The sequence below is a fragment of the Polypterus senegalus genome, chromosome 10 (assembly GCF_016835505.1).
Source record: "Polypterus senegalus isolate Bchr_013 chromosome 10, ASM1683550v1, whole genome shotgun sequence".
NCBI classification, from domain to species: domain Eukaryota; kingdom Metazoa; phylum Chordata; class Cladistia; order Polypteriformes; family Polypteridae; genus Polypterus; species Polypterus senegalus.
Genome location: NC_053163.1, coordinates 63,326,121 through 63,345,119, shown reverse-complemented (window position 1 = coordinate 63,345,119; position 18,999 = coordinate 63,326,121). Strand labels below are relative to the sequence as shown.

The 18,999-nt window shown below is 36.4% G+C and overlaps 1 protein-coding gene across 1 annotated transcript in view; it reads left to right on the top strand.

Annotated features, from left to right (window-relative positions):
• The window catches only part of LOC120538180, a 90,035-nt gene extending 72,791 nt beyond the window's left edge, over positions 1 to 17,244 (top strand). Inside the window, exon 3 of the mRNA XM_039767626.1 lies at positions 15,080 to 17,244. Coding sequence (XP_039623560.1) covers positions 15,080 to 15,663 — 584 coding nt within the window. The 3' untranslated portion in view covers positions 15,664 to 17,244. The remainder of the gene's footprint in view (positions 1 to 15,079) is intronic.
• Positions 17,245 to 18,999: the final 1,755 nt, after the last annotated feature.

Sequence of the window (18,999 nt, the reverse complement as noted above, 5' to 3'; positions counted from 1 at the left end):
CATCGCCTGAATGTTCACTGGCTGCCAAATTTTTCATATCCCTTGACAGGTGCCATTGTAAGGAGATAATCAAAGTTATTCACTTCACCTGTCAGAGATTTTAATGTAGTTGCTGACTGGTGTATAGTTATTTATTGTAAGCACATATATTTCTATAGCAGGCAGATTAGGATGCCTTTATCTGAACAAGGTTTGAAAGCGAGGTAGATAATTGAACTTTGGAGTAGTCAATAAGCAATGGCATTCAAACCCATACAAGAGTTAATAAAGGCTGACAATTTATGCCAACCTTGATACTTTCCAATAACTAGCTTAAAATTATGAACCAATAGTCCTGTATGGCCAAGGACATTACTAAATCAAAAAGCAGGCATTTGTAGATAAGATAAGCAGGTAAAATTGGCTATGTTGCCATAATACTGTCCAGATTGTGCATGATTTTTCTTTAATGTGTCCCAGGAGTTAGAGTCTATGTGGAGGTTCCATGTGTAAATACCTCTTTTAGATCATTAAAGTGACAAGAAGGGATTTTGATTTGTTAAAACTGCAAGATTTATTCCAGAAATTATTTTGTGAAAATATTGTACTGTTTACTATTGTAAAGTAAAGTTTCTTTCTACTGGAGTTAAAAGATAGTTTGCTTTATAAACTTTCATAGGGCAGGCTGATGAACACTCTCTATGGTACAAAACAACTGAGAAAATAAAGGAAATATTGTAGTTAATGAAGGCTGCAAATTAAACTGAAAACAAACATTTCTCTGTCTAATACTAATCTGAAAATTGTTAAATCAGCTAACAGTTAGCAGTTAGCAATAAGCAGATTCTTGATAGAATATCAGTCTGATAAAGTAGTTAAATCAATACAGGGTCCCAGATAGCCAGAGTCTGTCCTGGCATCATGTGAGATATGGCTAGAACAAATCAGGGCAGTACGTAAGTGACCCAGAGGACACAGTCATGCACACACACCCACACTCACAAATCAGGAAGAGTGTAGAGCCAGTGGTGAGAAATGAAATGACCATATTTGAAATGTAGGGAAAACAAGAATACTAAAACAAAACCCAAGCACACTTGAGAAGAACACATCAGCTCTAAACAGAAAGTAACCTTACTGGGATATAACCAAGGTCATTGGACCTATAGGGCAGAAGTCATAACGCATATAATGCCCACCATTAAACTGTGCTTCCTCATTAAACTGTGTTGCTTATTTTTTTCCTAAAAAGATCCATGTAATATCAAAATTGATTTACACTTACAACCTAGCAACACATAAGAAAACAATCAATAACAATCACTAGCAGAGTGTGTTTTTCATGGACTGCTTAAATCTTATAAAGCACCTTATGAGCATTATAATAATATAATGCACTACTCAAAGCCCTTTTCATAGTGAATGGGGAGCCACTAATGTGTAGCACCTACCTGGATGAACCAACGGCAGCCATTTTGGCTCCAGTATGCTCACCACATCTTAACTATTAGTTGGTGAAGTGGTGAGAGAGAAATAGACAATTAGAGATAGGGGATGGTTAGGGGGGTAGAATGAATAGGCCATGACAGGATATTTAGCCTGGACATCAGGATGCTTTTATGACCACAGAGAGTCAGGACCTTGGTCTTATGTCTCATCTGAAGGATGGCACCATTTTTACAGCACCATGTCCCCATCATTGCACTGGGACATTGGGATCCACGTTCAGACAATAAGGTAAGTGCCCCGTGATGGCCTCACCAACACCTCAACTAGCAGGCAACTCAAGCTTTTCCTAGATAGTCTCCCGTCCAGTGAAGAGTGAAGAATATGCTTAGCTTCAGGTAGATGACCCCTTCTAAAGTGCATGTGGTATGGCTGCTGGACACAATGGTGCTTTGGTTTTTCACCCAAAACACAAAGACATCTCTACTAGGTTAAATAGTGAATCTAAATTTGCTGTGTCACTGTTTGGATGTTTTGTGAGCAACAGCAAATGTAAAATGACTCAGTCATTATATAATCTTCCAGGCTGTACTCTTATATCAGTTTTTCCATGTTTGGTAGCCTGTGCTGGAATTATTATTGATGGGTCATAATCAAGTGTAATTGGAAACATTAGGTGAGGGACTGTTTAATTGCCAAGTTTCCAACATATTTTGTGATCACATTCAATTTTGTTAAGTGTACAAGTGCTCTGTATTGTAGACTTAGCTTAGATGTCGTCATTCCGTCTCCATTTATTAACATGACAACTACAAAATTGACTTGTCTAAGATGACTAGACCTCTCTCTCCTGGATCCCCGCCCTCCCTAGTGATGATGGACCCATCCCATTAATACCTGGATTTGGCACAGTTCATGAGGAGTCAGCATGTTCTCCTACATTTTAAAGGAATGCAGGTTTACTCTAAACTGCTTTAGTGCGAGTGTTTGTATGTGATTGGACTGTAATAGCTGGATCCTGTCTTGTACCCAATACTTCTTTGATAGGTTTTAATTTCACGCTGTGGAATAAGTGGATTCATAAGATGAATATATTCAAGTTTGCTTTTGTGAATATGTGGAAATCATATTATGTAAACTCATTGTAACAGTTAATTTCATTTTAAAAACAAGTTACCTTACACTATGCACTTTTTATGGTAAAAACTGTTGAAATGAAAATGCATTCAACTAAAAACTGATGTTCTGTTTTATTGTTAAACATTATTTTAAACATTTTATAGTTTAGAACTTTCTTTAAATGTAAAAGCTATACTGAAAATCCACAAAACCCTTTTAGATTTAGGCGATTTATTAACATTGGTTATACATGGAACTTGGTAAGATTAAAATATTTTAATCTTTAGTTGTTGGATACAGATTATACTATGAATAATATTTTATGTATTTATTTTAACATCTCATTATTTAAGCCCTCTTCAGCCTATTATGCAACAAGTACATGATTAAGTTAATCAAATTCCAAGGTTAACTCTCAATGAATAGTTCTCTAAAATGAACAATAACAATGAAAAAAGCAACAAATATAGTAACAGAACCATTCATCCATCCATTATCCAACCCGCTATATCCTAACTACGGGGTCACGGGGGTCTGCCAGAGCCAATCCCGGCCAACACAGAGCGCAAGGCAGGAAACAAACCCTGGGCAGGGCACACACACACACACACACACACCAAGCACACACTAGGGAAAAACCAGTATAGTAAAAATAATTTCACTTATTTCTTTTCTATGTAACCTTCTATTCATATTTTGGACACAACCATCCACACCTCCAAGATCTGTGGCCTGGATAATTTACTGAGAAATCTAACTATAAAGCCGTACTTCTACACAATTAAACTTTTCCCCACAATCGACGGTATAAATGGAAGTACACAAAAGCAGGATGTAAAATTAAATGGATTAAATGTATTAAATGAAACAAGACATGCCACAAAACAGATATAAATATAAATATCCCTCCACCCCAGCAACAACAAGACAGCACCAAATATAAATACAAAAACCCTCCCTTGTCCCTGTAACATATAACACACAACACGAACAACAAAATGACTAATAAACAGAATGATTGTGAACTTGAGTCCGAATATAAAAAATGTCCTGAATACGGATGACTGAACTAGCGGCAATTGTGGTGTTTGATTTTCCCGGCGATTGAAGCAACCTCACCGTGATTCCTCGGCGTATGGTGGATGGTGAATCGACCCCGGGGTCTCAGCAGATGCAGGTTGAAAGACAGTCCGGAAAATGAAAAGCAAACTGGTGAAAGGCGCGATGTGAAGAAACAGCAAGCAAGTTGAAACGTTGTTGAAACAAAACGGTCTTTTTTTTTCTTCTCCTCCCACCTGATTACTTAAATAGTCTGTGACGGCTGTGATTGATTAATTAAGAACAGGTGTTTTCCAGGTTTGCGGCTGTGGTCTCCTTCCATCATCCGTCCTCCTTTACGGGGACGGCATTAACTGATACACATACAAACAGCAAACGGGACAATGAAAAGAGACGCACTCAGAACTGACATTTAAACACTAACTATGTGGCCCCGCTACAGTCTTACATATGCTATCTCAGCTCAGTTTCCTAGACGGGCTTACCTGTTTCTGATAGAGGCTTGTGGGATATTCCAGGATTCTGCATCTTCTAGTAAGGCAGTTGTACAAAGACTTGGCGTACTACAGTACACTATTTGGCATTCTATGACTTTGCGCTATCAATTGAGAAACATGTGTTACCAGTAATGTGGATTTCCCCAATTATAATTATGCCAAATAAATCATCTGCACCAATAAATTCAAACTTAGCTCCAAATTATATTTCTTACATTTCAAAAGTTTTGTGTGCCAATTTGAATACAAATTCACTATTAGTTAGAACAACTTTTTTTGTTACTGAATGCATATCTGTTGGTAAGTCTGAATGTCTGCTAATTTCAACCAAAAATGCCTTTTCAGAATAGGCGATGAAGAGTACATTATCCTCAGGTCTACTAAACTTACTGAAGGAAACTAATGTGTAGCATAAGCATAATGACATTAAAAAAGATTTATGATACAGAATTGCATGCTTAGAAAGTGAGAAGGTTTCCAGAAAGAATATGAGTGAGTGTGGAAGATGAACTACTCTCTTCATTAGTCATATTAAACAAAAGTACATTTCCATTCTTCAAAATGAAAAAGGAAACAATTAAAAGGTAGCCTGTCATCCTTTTTTTTTTCCTACTGTGACCATTATCCCAAAATGAATTACAAGCTTTTTGGTAACATATTCTGATTTGTAAATGAAAAATTGTGAAATTAAATGACTTGAGCGAATCACATAATGAGACAGGAGAACACTGAACCATCCACAATTATAAACATGGCAGGGCTACTTACTTCAGGTATGAATCATCCCTGAATAAGGCATCAACAAGTAAGCTTATAATGTACATTACAACATTTTAGCATTTTAGCATTTTCATTCCTAAGCAATCTAGTTTAAGATCCACTGAATAGCTACTAAAAATTTTGTCAGACGAGTCCCTGAAGTCGTAGGTATCATGGAGTCAGCTTTAGACAGAAGAGTGCAAACTACTACCATCTCTTAGTTTTCTCCAAATCAGCTAAAGATATAGCCCTATGGACAGAATTCTATATACTGTTGCAAGGTAAGTCTACTCTTATGCTATTAAGAAAATCCTGGAGAGTATGATTAAAGTAAAATAAGTGCAAACTCACCAAACACATAACAATTCTTGGACTCTTAAAAATCCAGCAGGAAACAACTCTGTCCTTTTATCCATCATATATACGTAAATATCACAAACTAATTAACTGAAACACACATTAATAATAAATGCATCCAACTTTCTGTAAATAATTAAAAGCAAACAAGAAACCAAAAGGTCACTTTTTGCTTATCTTTGCAAAAGGTTATCTAGAACATCAAATAATTTGCCCTGGCAGAGTTTCTTAGACATTGCATGTAATGTTGATACCACTACGATCCCATCTATTTACCTTTTTAAATGTTTACTGCTTTTCAAGTTTTAAGGGACCAAACTCACACGTAAAGAAGAGCAAAAGCTTACTCTCATCTGGCACCCTTGCTTTTATGTTTACTCATGATTTATTTACATTTTTTGAGGAATTTGAGATGATTAACAATGAATTAGACATTGTGTGTTGTGATTCTCTGTACTCATTTTTATTAATCGCTGAAAATAATCATAATAATGAAAATAATTGTACCGTTCTTGCCACAACATTGTTTCTTTGTGAGTGCTGCCATGTTCAGTTACCATCATTACGATGTGTTGTTTTAGGACAAGCTTAATATAATTGACAAGATAATATAAAGAGATGGGCATCAGGAACATCATTATTCGAGTTTTCAGATCCTCAAAAAAGTAACTTCATGCAAACATAACTTTTGCTATTCCAACTTTCTGGTTCTTGACTTTTGTTTTGGTTTTCTTCACTATGACTTCTAGATTAATAATGTGGCGTACTTAAAAGATAGAACTGCTTTTCTGGTTTTGATTCACTGCTGGTCTTACCTTTCCTGTTTAATTTTCGCACAAAGACACACTTAAGCCCACTGTAATGCACATTATTGTTTTTTTTTCAACGGGTAAACTAACTACACGTAAAGGCAGTACTTCTAAACCCTCCACCTCACTTTCTTCAGTTAGGAATGTATGCACTTTTGGTGGATTTTATATATCACTAGTTCCGTGTTTGTCAACCGTTGTAAAGATAACGGGTTTCATTCATCGAAGTGTTCACTACCCAAATGGTTACTCGTGAATCTAAGATGTTTAACAGGCATTCCTGGTATTAAGTTGTGGATTTGCCTGCGAATATTTAGCGGTAGCGTGTCTATGAACTTAATTTAAACTTAAGCTTTACACCTTGCTTTCCTATTGATACTATATATATATATATATATACAGTATATATATATATATTTATATATATATACACACAGACACACACACACATATAAACATATATATATACATCATATATATATATACATATACACACATACATACATGTACACATATACATATATATATATATACATAGACATATAAATATATATATATACATATATATACACATATATATACACACACACATATATATACATATATATACACATATACATACAGCATATCTACATATATATATTAGGAGTGGGACTCGATTAAAAAAATTAATCCAATTAATTAGAGGCTGTGTAATAATTAATCTTGATTAATCGTATGTAATCGCACACGTAAATTTGCCCCAAATCGCAAATGTTTTTTTTAATTTAAAAGGGTTTTAGTGGGCGACAGAATCAAATAATAGACATGGACATGAATATTGTAAACTCAAGCTCTTTTAATTTCTGAAAAAAAATGTTTTTAAACTGCATATGAATTCAAAACAGAAACAAAAATATCATCCCTGGTTAAAATTGGGCAGACTTAAAAATAAAGTGGTAGTTTAAGTACTTTAAGTACATTTTCAGAATGCTATTTTCTTTAAATAATATTAACCAAAATTTCAACATAAAGTGCAGTTTTTCTTCTTAAAAAAATAAGTCAGAAACATAAAAGGTAATTTGACCAACTTAATCTTTAAACTCTGAGTAACCTTAGCCAAAATTATTTTGTACATTAGGCTAAAACAGTGTGATCATTGAACATTTTGTAATTAGATGTAATTAGAATTACTAACGGTCACGGAAGTCCAATGATCCCCAGTAAGAGCCACAAAGTCCGCTTTCTGTAATGCATCTAATTTTGCTTGCTTTTCAATGTGCACAAAACCATCCTTTTATCAAGGATTCGCTCGGGTAGTCTTTTGAAATGAAATTTTCCTCCGATCAGTCGTAGGAACGCGCTTTATTCCGACTCTAACATTTTTGTAGCTGTGATGTGTGCATCAGTGTAATCCATGTACCAGGAAATCATGCATTGACAAAAGTTCCCCTTTGCTTGGAATTGAAAGTGTGATTAAATGCGTTATTTTTTGTTATAGAGTACATGCATCGAAGCTTCTCAGCTGTGCTTGTGCTAAGAAAAGGAAACATTTTAAAAATAACGTAACATGATTCTGCGTTAACCACATAATTTTTCATATGTCCCAAACCAAGGAGATGCGAGGGTAAAATGAATCGGGAAGTGCGCGTACATACTCAGTGCATCCCCTCTCGGGAATCGAACCTCGGATGTCGGCGCTAGAGGCAAAGCCACTAAAATTGCGCCACGGCATGTGGCTTGTCTATTTGAGAGTATTTAGATCGGGGTATATATATATATATATATTCGCAGCGGAAAAGTAGTGTGTTAAAGAAGTTATGAAAAAGCAAAGGGAAAATTTTAAAAATAACGTAAAATGATTGTCAATATACAGTAATTTTTTTGTGAGTGTTATTGAGTATTGCTGTCATCATTATTTGTTTCAATCAGGGTCGTATTTGTACGATGTGTTGTGTTCAAGTTACATTTCGTGTTTGTCAATCGTTGTAAAGATAAGAGGTTTCATTCATCGATTCGTTTCTTACTGCATCAATAAACAGCTCGTCTTCCTCTTTATCTGTGATGTGACACACTGCATGCACGGGTTTTTTTTTTATACTGTCTTCCTTTAGCGGGACATTGACTTTTTCCACCGTGTGCTTTGTTTCCGCAGTAGCTGCACTTATGAATATGCTTGTATGTATCAGACGCTTCATATTTTTTTGCTGCCTTCTCAATTGTGTAATTCGGTTTTTGTTCAGCACTCTTTGGAACTGTTGCTTTTTGTCTGTGCACTGCGTCAGTTCACGTGAGCCGCTTGGTGTTCTTGCATCAAAGGTTCCCAGCTGTGCTGGTGCCATCTCGTGTGATGTCCACGGCTGTATTTAAAGTTACCTAAGACCCGGCACTTAAAAGTTTCTCTCGCAGTTTCGCTGAGTTTGTGCCAAACACCACCCTGACCATCTCATCTTCCTCTGCATAAGCACAGTCCTTCACCCGTGAATATTTAGCGGCAGTGTTTCTATTGGATTGCCGCTGACGGACAGCCTTATATGGGCAGGCACTAAATTACAAACACCAGCGGCAGCCTGTCTATGAACTTAATTTAAACTTTAGGTTTACACCGTGCTTTGTTTCCGAAGTAGCAGCACTCATGAATATGGTTGTTTATGTCAGTCGCTCACTTCTTATTGTTTCGCTGCCTTCTCAATTATATAATGCATATTTTCTTCAGCGCTTTTTTGAGCTCTTTCAGGTTTTCTACGTACTGCGTTGATAGTCAGTTCACGTGATTACGTGGGAGGCGTGATGATGTCACACGAAACTCCGTCCCCCACGGCCATCCAGCTCAACTCCATTACAGTATATGGAGAAAAATAGCTTCCAGTTATGACCATTACGCGTAGAATTTTGAAATGAAATCTGTCCAACTTTTGTAAGTAAGCTGTAAGGAATGAGCCTGCCAAATTTCAGCCTTCTACCTACACGGGAAGTTGGAGAATTAGTGATGAGTCAGTGAGTGAGTCAGTCAGTCAGTCAGTGAGTGAGTGAGGGCTTTGCCTTTTATTAGTATAGATTATAACGTTCTGCCGTAATGAGAATATCATTGGCCGGCACTTGGTTTTCAAGTTATGGATACGCACATATAGAAGCGTGTCATGAGTATGAGGCGGCTATGCAGTGTCCGCAACGGACGAGGCCATCCACCGTGCATAAGGTACCATATTGACATTGGCGGGGGAAGGGGCCACCGATTCTTTCTCTGCCCAGGGACGTCATGAGACAGAGCCGTACCTGCTAGGCTACATTACTGGCTGGGCTGCTGAGACTGGCCACTGAGAGGAACTGACCATCACTAGTAGTAATAGCTCGCATATTTTCACGTTTTTTTTGCTCTAGTTTTATGTAATTTTGTGCTAGTATTGTAACGAACAGTTTGTGCAGACTATAGCTGAAGATCTGAAGTGGACATGAGAAGTTGGTGAGTTCTTTATTAACATATTTTTGTAATTTTGAGTTTGTAAAATTAGTGTAGGTCAGGTGTCTTTTTGCATATCGGCTTATTTTACAATATAAACTTTGAAGTAAACTTAGTAAAGTAAAATTAGATTTTTGGAGGATTTCTTTTCCAACTTGAATTACTGAGCAATGAATTCAGTGAGCGTTTTCGTGATTTTAGTTCACACGAACAGGACTTTGCGCTGTTTTCTTACAACATTGAGAATGCGCCTGAGAATATCCAAATGGAATTGAACTGCAGTCAGATTCTATTCTGAAGGCAATATACAACGAAGTTGGTGAGCCAGGCTTGTATGCTTATCTGCCACCCTCATATATGCAGATCCATAAGTTGGCATTGAGAGTACTGTCTATGTTCAAAAGCACTTACCTTTGTGAGAAATTGTTTTCGTTAATGAAAGCTACCAAAACCCCACAACGCTCAAGACTTATTGTCGAGCACCTTTCATCCCTCATAAAAGTTGCAGCTGCACAAGATTTCAAGCCTGATATTGGCGAACTGGTTACTAACAAGAGATGCCAAGTGTCGGGACAAAAGAAATAGATCTCACACTGTAAGACTCCTATATAAGCAATGAATATAATATAATAATATAACATAATAATATAAGGACCTAGCTAAGAGGCTAAGACTCTAATTGCACGCTGTTGTACGGAGAGTGTATAGAAATAAATTGCTTTTCTTTGAACTTTAAGTGTTACATTTTTTTAAGTTTTCAGTATTGGAAAGAAAGCTACAGTAACTTTGTATAATAGTATAATAGTATTTGTTACAGTGCGGCCCGCTGACGCATGTATGGCAAACGAAGCGACCCACCAATGGTAGTGAGTTTGACATGCCTGATTTAAATAATAATTAACAGGGAGATACATGCAGAATTAATGTATGAAAACACTTCTTATGGCAATAGCTTGAAATGCAAAGCAAAACTTGGGGTTTATCTGTTAATTTAACTTCATGTGAATTGTTTCACTCATCACTGGTAATTACTGTCACCTGTTTGAATATTTTTGATACTTGTGTTAAACAGAATGATTCTTGTTTGTTAATTATAATTTTAATTATTTACTTTGTTATAATATTATTACTCACATTTGTTTGAACTAGATTTTTTCTTTTTCCTGCACAATGAGTTCATTATTGTATTGAATGGTTGTGCTTTTTTTGTTTAAGGGCTATTTCATTTAATTGGTTAGTTAATAATTGGATTGATGATTGTTGATTTCTCCCAGATGAAGTTGAATTATATGTAAATAATAGCTAGGCAGGAGGGCAAGAGAGCAGGGAAACAATTTTGCATGCTCAAAACCTTATGACAACAGTAGAATCAATCAAATGCAATTTTGCATGTTCAAAACTTGACAACAGTAATCTCTGCCAAGGATGGTCCCACGCCAGGCAGTAAAAGGGGGAGAGTGGTCCTTACAGCAGAGGTGACCAGAACCAGGAAACTGGGGAAACCATATGGAAATTGGATGAAATTCATTCCCTCGTGCTACCGCATCCGGGAGAGCTAAGTGCCAGCATTCAGGACCCAGACCCCCACATGTTTAATTATTAACAGTATACTTTATTTAAAAGAAGTTAACAATTTATCTGTAAAATGTAATATACATACTTTAATGCAGTTCATCATAAAAATGATATCAAATATACATTCTAGTATTCTAACAGCACACAGCTCCAAGAGTATAGCTCTTTTTTATTTTTATTAATTTTATTACAATCCATACAAAGCAATCGAGTTTTTACAAAAAGAAAAATTGAGTTAAGAACAGATCGATCCCCACCACTGAGAGAGAGAGCAAGCCAAACAGCGTAAAATGTAAGGCTTGTAAACATACCTAAATTAATAAATTATCTGTGCTTTATGAACTTATTTTAAAATATTACTGATTAGATCCTGCCATGTTTTGAAAAAAGTCTCTACGGATCCTCTGAGTATTTGATTTTTTCCAATTTTAAATAATATAACACATCAGTTTCCCACTGACTTAAAAGAGGAGAGTTTGGGTTCTTCCAGTTTATCAGAATGAGTCTGCGTGCCAACAGTGTAGTGTATGCAATCACAATTTGTTTGTCTTTCTCCACTTTAAACCCATCTGGAAGAACCCCAAACACAGCTGTTAATGGGTTAGGAGGGATTGTGAGTCCAAGGCTGTCTGAAGGTAATTAAAAATTTTTGTCCAGAATAATGTTAATTTGGTGCAGGCCCAGAACATGTGACCCAGTGAGGCTGGGACTTGGTTGCAACGTTCGCAGGTTGGATCATGCCCTGGAAACATTTTGGAGAGTTTTAGTCGAGACAGATGTGCTCGATATATAATTTTGAGTTGTATAATTGTATGCTTTGCATATGGAGCTCGAGTGAATTCTCTGCATTGCTACTTTCCACTCCTTTTCTGATATATTAATTGAGAGATCTTTTCCCAGTGTCCTCTTGGATCTTTGAAAGGAAGGGATTGTAAAATGATTTTATATATTGTAGAGATGGAGTCTAATTCCTTGAGATTGAGCAATATTTTTCCAGCATGGATGAGGGTGCAAGATGAGGAAAATCTGGAAGGTTCTGTTTAACAAAGTTCCTGATTTGAAGATAGTGAAAGAAATGTGCCTGGAATGTTAAATTTGGAATGTAATTGTTCATAGGATGCAAAGACGTTGTCTATATAAAGATCTCTAAGCAAGTTGATTCCAAATTTTTCCAGATATTAAAACTGCATATGTTTGTGAAGGTTGAAAGAGGTGGTTCTCTTGCAGAGGTGCCACAGATAGAAGCTTCTCCGTCTTAAAATGCTTTCTACATTGGTTCCAGATTCTAAGTGAGTGGAGCACAATTGGGTTATTAGTGTATTGCCGATAACGTGTGTTTATTGGAGCACAGAGCAAGGAATACAAAGAAGTACTGCAGGATTTTACTTCTATTGCGGTCCAAGCCTGTGTATGTTCTTCTATTTGTGTCCAGGTTCTTATGCCTGTATATTTGCTGCCCAGTAATAAAACTGGAAGTTAGGTAGAGCCATGCCGCCTTCTGCCTTTTGTCTTTGTAGGGTCGCTCTTTTGATGCGTGGATGTTTTGAATTCCAAATAAATGAGGTTATTGTTGAATCTAATTGCTTAAAGAATGATTTATTAATGTATATTGGGATGTTTTGAAATAAAAAAAGGAGCTTAGGAAGAATATTCATCTTAACAGTGTTAATTCTTCCAGCTAGTGTGAGATGAAGGGTTGACCATCTATGCAAGTCTTGTTTAATTTTTTCCATGCAGACGCGAAATTTTGTTGATAAAGAGCTTTATGTTTACTTGTGATGTTTACCCCTAGGTATTTAAACTGTTCTGCAATGATAAAAGGTAGGGTATCTAATCTAATATTATATGCTTGAGAATTCACTGGAAAGAGTACACTTTTATTCAGATTAATTCTGAGACCAGAGATCTTTTGAAATTCTGTGAGTGCTGCTAAGACTGCAGGCACAGAATTTTCTGGGTCCGATATATACAGTACCATGTCATCTGCATATAATGAGATTTTCTGTTCCAGTCCTTCTCTGCTAATCCCCTTTATCTGATCAGTATTTCAACAATGTATTGCCAGTGGTTCAATGGCAATTGCAAACAGCAGTGGTGACAAAGGGCATCCTTGTCTTGTGCCACGTTCTAGTTTAAAGTAGTCTGAGCAAATGTTATTGATGCAAACTGATGCACTAATGTTCGGGCCAAACCCAAACTTCTCCAATGTAGTAAAAAGGTATTTCCATTCAATCATGTCGAATGCTTTTTCTGCATCCAATGATAATAATATTTCTGGGGTGTTTGATTTAGTTGGTGAGTATATTACATTAAACAGGCGTCGAAGATTTGAAGATAAGTGTCGGCCCCTAATAAATCCAGTTTGGTCTTATGAAATTGCCGAGGGGAGCACTTTCTCAATCCTTCTGGCTATGATTTTAGAGAGTATTTTAACGTTGTTATTCAGAAGTGAAATTGGTCTGTATGATGCACATTGTAATAAGTCCTTATTTTGTTTTGGAAAGACAGTGATTAATGCTTGGCAAAAGGTTTGTGGAAGAAATTGGTTATCTCTGGCTTCTGTAAATGTTGCTAATAGGAGGGGAGCTAGCTGAGCGGAGAATTTCTTGTAAAACTCTGCAGGGTAGCCATCAGGGCCTAGCTATTGGATATCTAAATCAACTTAAAAGCCAGTCATCATCATCTGTTAATATGCACACTCGATTTGAATTGAATTCCTTTATTGTCATTGTAGGGAACAATGAGATTCAATATGGAACTCCTCCATAAACTTATTTTCCTATAAAATGATAAATAATAATAGTATGATAAAAATGTGAAAGCATAAGTACAATATACATGTACAAATAGTACAAGTGGTTCAAAAAGTGATTCTGGTTGTGCAATATTACAGTTAAGGTTACAATGATATAATTGTAAGTACAAACAGTTCTACCGGGAGCACTTGATGGACTGATTGAGTGCGTTTATAGGTCTTGGAATGAAACTGTTTCTGAGCCTCAAGGTCTATGCAGGAAAGGCTCTGAAGCGTTTGCCGGATGTGAGAAGTTCAAATAGACTGTGGCATGGGTGAGTGGAATCTATGCTGGTGGCTTTCCTGAAGCAGAGTGTGCTATAAATGTATCACAGGGCTGGAAGCTGTATCCTCTGCTGTAAGCTGTAATCCTCTGTGCTCTCAAAACAACCTTTGCAGTTCTGATACCACACACAAATAAAAATGGTGCAATGAGAGTAACAACACTAAAGCAGCTATGGTATTTGGAATAGTTTGGTCATTCTGTGCACTATTATATTATATAGTAGAATATGGTATTATATTGTTACAGATTACAATCAAGTGCCTTAAATTAGAAAACAATATGCAATTAATTTCAGTGTATTTGATAAATCACACGTCATGAATGTGAATCTAGAAAAAAAAGGCCACAGAAACACTGCTTTGATGCTGGGTGCCAGCAATTTGTAAAACTGAACACAAAAGTGTGTACACATGGTGTGAGGCTGCTGTGAAAATGTGTGTGGCTTTATGCCAAGTTTAGTTTTTATACTGTACATCTTGAAATGAGCGTGGAAATAGGCATATGCAACATTTTTGTGTGTATGCACTGTTTATACATAAGGCGCCAGGAGAGGACCAAGTCACTGCAGAAGTGACCAAGCCCAAGGGAGATTGCTTGCTGTGATGACTTCACTCACTCTTTCAAACAATCTGGCACACGCAACAAGTACTACTCATATGGAGAAAAATTATCGTTGCGCCCATCCACAAGAAGAGTGACAACCAGGAATGCAAGAACTATCACGACATTAGCCTCCTCTTCATTGTCAAACAAGGTTTTCATGAAGATTGTCCAGTCAAGGCTGTAAAAACTTTGTTAACAGACATGCTGATTTACCTGGCCTTATGGTTGCCTCAAGGTTTTGAAATGTCCACAAATGAAATAAAGCTTGCAAATATGAACCAGACTTTTGTATCTTAAATTTTTGCAAGAGCAAGAAAGGATTAAAACAAATGTTTATTCTTTTTTTTTATTCTGCAGGAGGTAATGCAATCACTGCATCTCAGAAGAGCTTGGATACTGGCACTACTGGCTATAATGAGAATTCCATTTCAAGCCTAGAGAGCCAGTGTGAGATCAGCGTGGTGCAGGATGTCTGGAATGATTGCCCTTTAGGGATGCCGCCACCACCAAGCCCTGAAAATTTAGCAACTTCTCCCAACTTGAAAATGGAAAACTTGGAAGAGCTTTCATCCCCTTTCCCTCCACCTGCATCCCCAGTTAAACAAGAGTCACATTCAGAAACAAATACAATGGCCAGGAGAGCTGGAGAGACAGTATCCTCTTTGCAAGGAAATCCAATCAGGCCTACTACTCTTCCACTGAATCAACTTTGTAACAGTCGACAAGAAAAGGGTATAGCAGACCTTCAGGAATCAAGCCAACGTCATCAGAATTGTGAGAATGGGGCAAGGTCCGATGAACCTGAGGCTGATGAGAAAAGGATTTTGGAGGAGGAATTAAAAAAATGCATTGAGGATTTCAAGAGGATCAAAATACCAACACTTTTTCCAGACCGAAAACGGCACTGGCAGAGTGACCTGCTCAAAAAGTATAATGCCTAAGGTGACAGGAAATGCAAAATTTAAACACAATTTACATACATTGTGCGTCATTTATTATAAAATGTATTATAAAAAACAGTTGTTTTCAAACTTTGCAGGGGAAATAAAACCCTCTTCTTAACCAAATAAAATGTTCAGGAAATAGTTTAGCTGTTTAATGGAAATACCTCAGTTCATCAAAAGCTGTAGCAAAAATATTCTGTTACAAAGGAATCAAGGATATTACAAATTACATTTGAAAGAATTGTCATTATAGCCTTTTTAAAAGTATTGAATGTAAGTAATGTAAAGCATATACTGTATGCATTCACACATTACACTAGTGCACTTGACATGCAAACTGGAGTTAGTAGTGTGTAAGTAAAACACATAAGAGTCAGCATTATGACACAGAAACAATAAGGTCAATATATGCTTCTAGAAAAAAATAAAGACATGCATTGGTATTTTCTAAGTATAAATACTCTATTGAATGTGGAAAATAAATATACTACAGGTACTAAATGAAAGCAGGTAAGACAAGGCCTTTAGCATATCCAAGCTTGCACAATAATGCCATGCATAATATTTGTTAAAAATAATTTTTAATTGATTGATTGCTCCTGCAATTAGTTATCTCTTACAATATTAACATGTATTAATATTGAATACATTTTCCAAATAAATAAGATATTAAGACACAACTTTTGTAGAATATTTTTATAATAAAGTGTATTTAGAAAATGCATTTTCCTTATGGAAACCAAACCTTAACCTTATGGTTAACCAAAAATATCCTATAGATCCTGGCAGAAAAAAATATGCATATAAACTGTACAGCTGAAATATTATAGAGCATATTGGATAAGCTTTAAAAAACAGGTGACGTAGAAACTTTGGAATATCTATCCATCCATCCATCCTCTTCCGCTTATCCAAGGTCGGGTCGCGGGGGTAGCAGCTTAAGTAGAGAAGCCCAGACTTCCCTCTCCCCGGCCACTTCTTCCAACTTTGGAATAATGATATTATATTTGAGGAAGCATAATAAGGGCTATGAGACCAAAATTGAGTTTTTTTTTTACAATCTGACTAAATTCCATATTTGGCCTAAGTCGAATATTGCACATTATCAAAAACACAACATCACTACATGGTGGTGGTGGCAGCATCAGGCTGTGAGAATGCTTCTTTGCAGCAGGTCCTGGAAGGCTTGTGATTGTAGAAGGTAAAATGAATGCAGCAAAATACAGCGAAATCCTGGAGGAGAACCTGATACAGTCTGCAAGATACCTGTGCCTTGGGAGATTTGTTTTCCAACAAGACAATGACCCTAAGCATTAAGCCAAAGCTACAAAGAAATGGCTAAAAAAAACAACAATACTAATATCTTGAGATGGCCAATTTAGAGTCCAGATCTCAGTCTCACTGGGAAATTGTGACTGGATTTGTAAAAGGCTGCTCACTTATGATCTCCAAGTAACATAACAGAAAAAAAAAACTGCAATATCCAGATATGCAAGCTGATAGAAACCTGTCCACAAAGATTTAAGACTGTTATGACAGCCAAAGGTGCATCTAAACTAAATACTGACTTGAAGGGGTTGAATTCCTCTGTGATCAATTATTTTGTGTTTTATATTTGTAATTAATCTAGATCCCTTTGCAAAAATCTGTTTTCACTTTCACATTAAAGAGTCTTTTTCTGTTAATGTCAGAAATGGCAAATTAAATGCCCCGTGATTCAATGTTTTAAAATGTGAATACTTCATTTGGGTTGACTACATTTTATAGGCAGTGTATATGTTTACCAACCAGTCAAGGGAATTTTATTAAAGTACCCTAAAGTTAAAATGTAATATCAAACAAACATACTGTATAATGTGCTTTATTAATAATGTATGTGATAATTGGGACCTTTCCAAAGGTGCAAAATATACCACATGGTTTATTCATTAACTTTCTTAGCCTCAACCACGAGCATTACTCGGACTTCTATGCAATTACAGTCAGGCTCGTGGTGAGGTGGATTGATACACTTTATAGTATTAAGCCTGAATAACTCTCAGGACAGTACTCTGCTTCAATCTAGTGACCAAAATAATTAATTTGCTGCTTCCTGCCACTTTATGGTAACTCCAAGGTAACTCATCAATATTTATGAATGGGGCGGAGCCTTCAGAATAAAACACAGTGACAAGGAAAAAACCATAAAGGCAGTTTTAGAATGAAGTAAAATTGAACCATTCCTTGAATTGAGTGATAGTAATGATGAAGTGAATTGGTCATTATACATTGACACAGAAAGTGAAAGTGACACATGATATGACACTGTACGATTGAATCGCTGTCATATGCCTGGTGAATTCAGTAGCATGAAGCTTCACTCTGGTGCAACAGTACCTGCACAGCATAAAGGTAAAATAATCGCAATGAAGTGCAAGACGTTAGTCCCCAAAGTACACTTCATAATTTGACAACTGTGAATTTTCATGTCAGGGCCAATGTGGAGGTCCCTAAGCCTTGCAATAACACAAGTGGCATGTCCATCGTGTGGATCAGGCACTGACATTCTTATCTCTCATGCAAAGGCAATAGAAAAAATATAAAAAGTGTGCGAAGAAACTCTCTTCTACTGTCCCGATTGAAACATCAAGCTGTGTGTTGATGACTGTTTCGAAAAATCACAATAAGAAAAAATACTAAATCTGCATCAGTAAAGCAATGAACATTTGACAAACATTTTATGATTTATTTATGTAGACATTTTTATATTTACATGTTTCTGTTATACATAATAGAATTTTTTTCTTGTTGACAAAAATACAAAGTTCTTGTCTTTTTTTTCCTGGGTTAAACATTGCTAAGGAGTACTAAATAAACACAATGAAGAGATACACATAGTATGAAAGTAAATAAAAAGATAAAATACTTCTGTCTCTCTGGGTCTTCCTCATCAAGTCTTGAACCCTGTCTTCCCTATGGCAGAGCATCACCAGAGAAAATTCTCACCTGATGATGTCTATGAATCGCAAACTTCAAGCAGTCATTGAATTCAAGGAATATGCAATAAAACACTAACTATGACTGCCATTGTCATTTCTACATGGTGTGATCAAAATATATGGAAATACCCTTAAATGACAGTCTACAATGTACACTTTAATTATGCCTTAATTGTTTGATTTGTAATTGTTTGATTTTTAAACTGTGGAGCAGAGGGGGAAATCAAAAAAATGTCTTTGTCACAAACATATGGAGGGCACAGTATGTACCTGCCATCAGTGCAAGCAATGATCGGCTTAAAACTGTCCTCAACAGTGTACCATGGAAGCTATTCATGTTTGATTTTAATGCTCA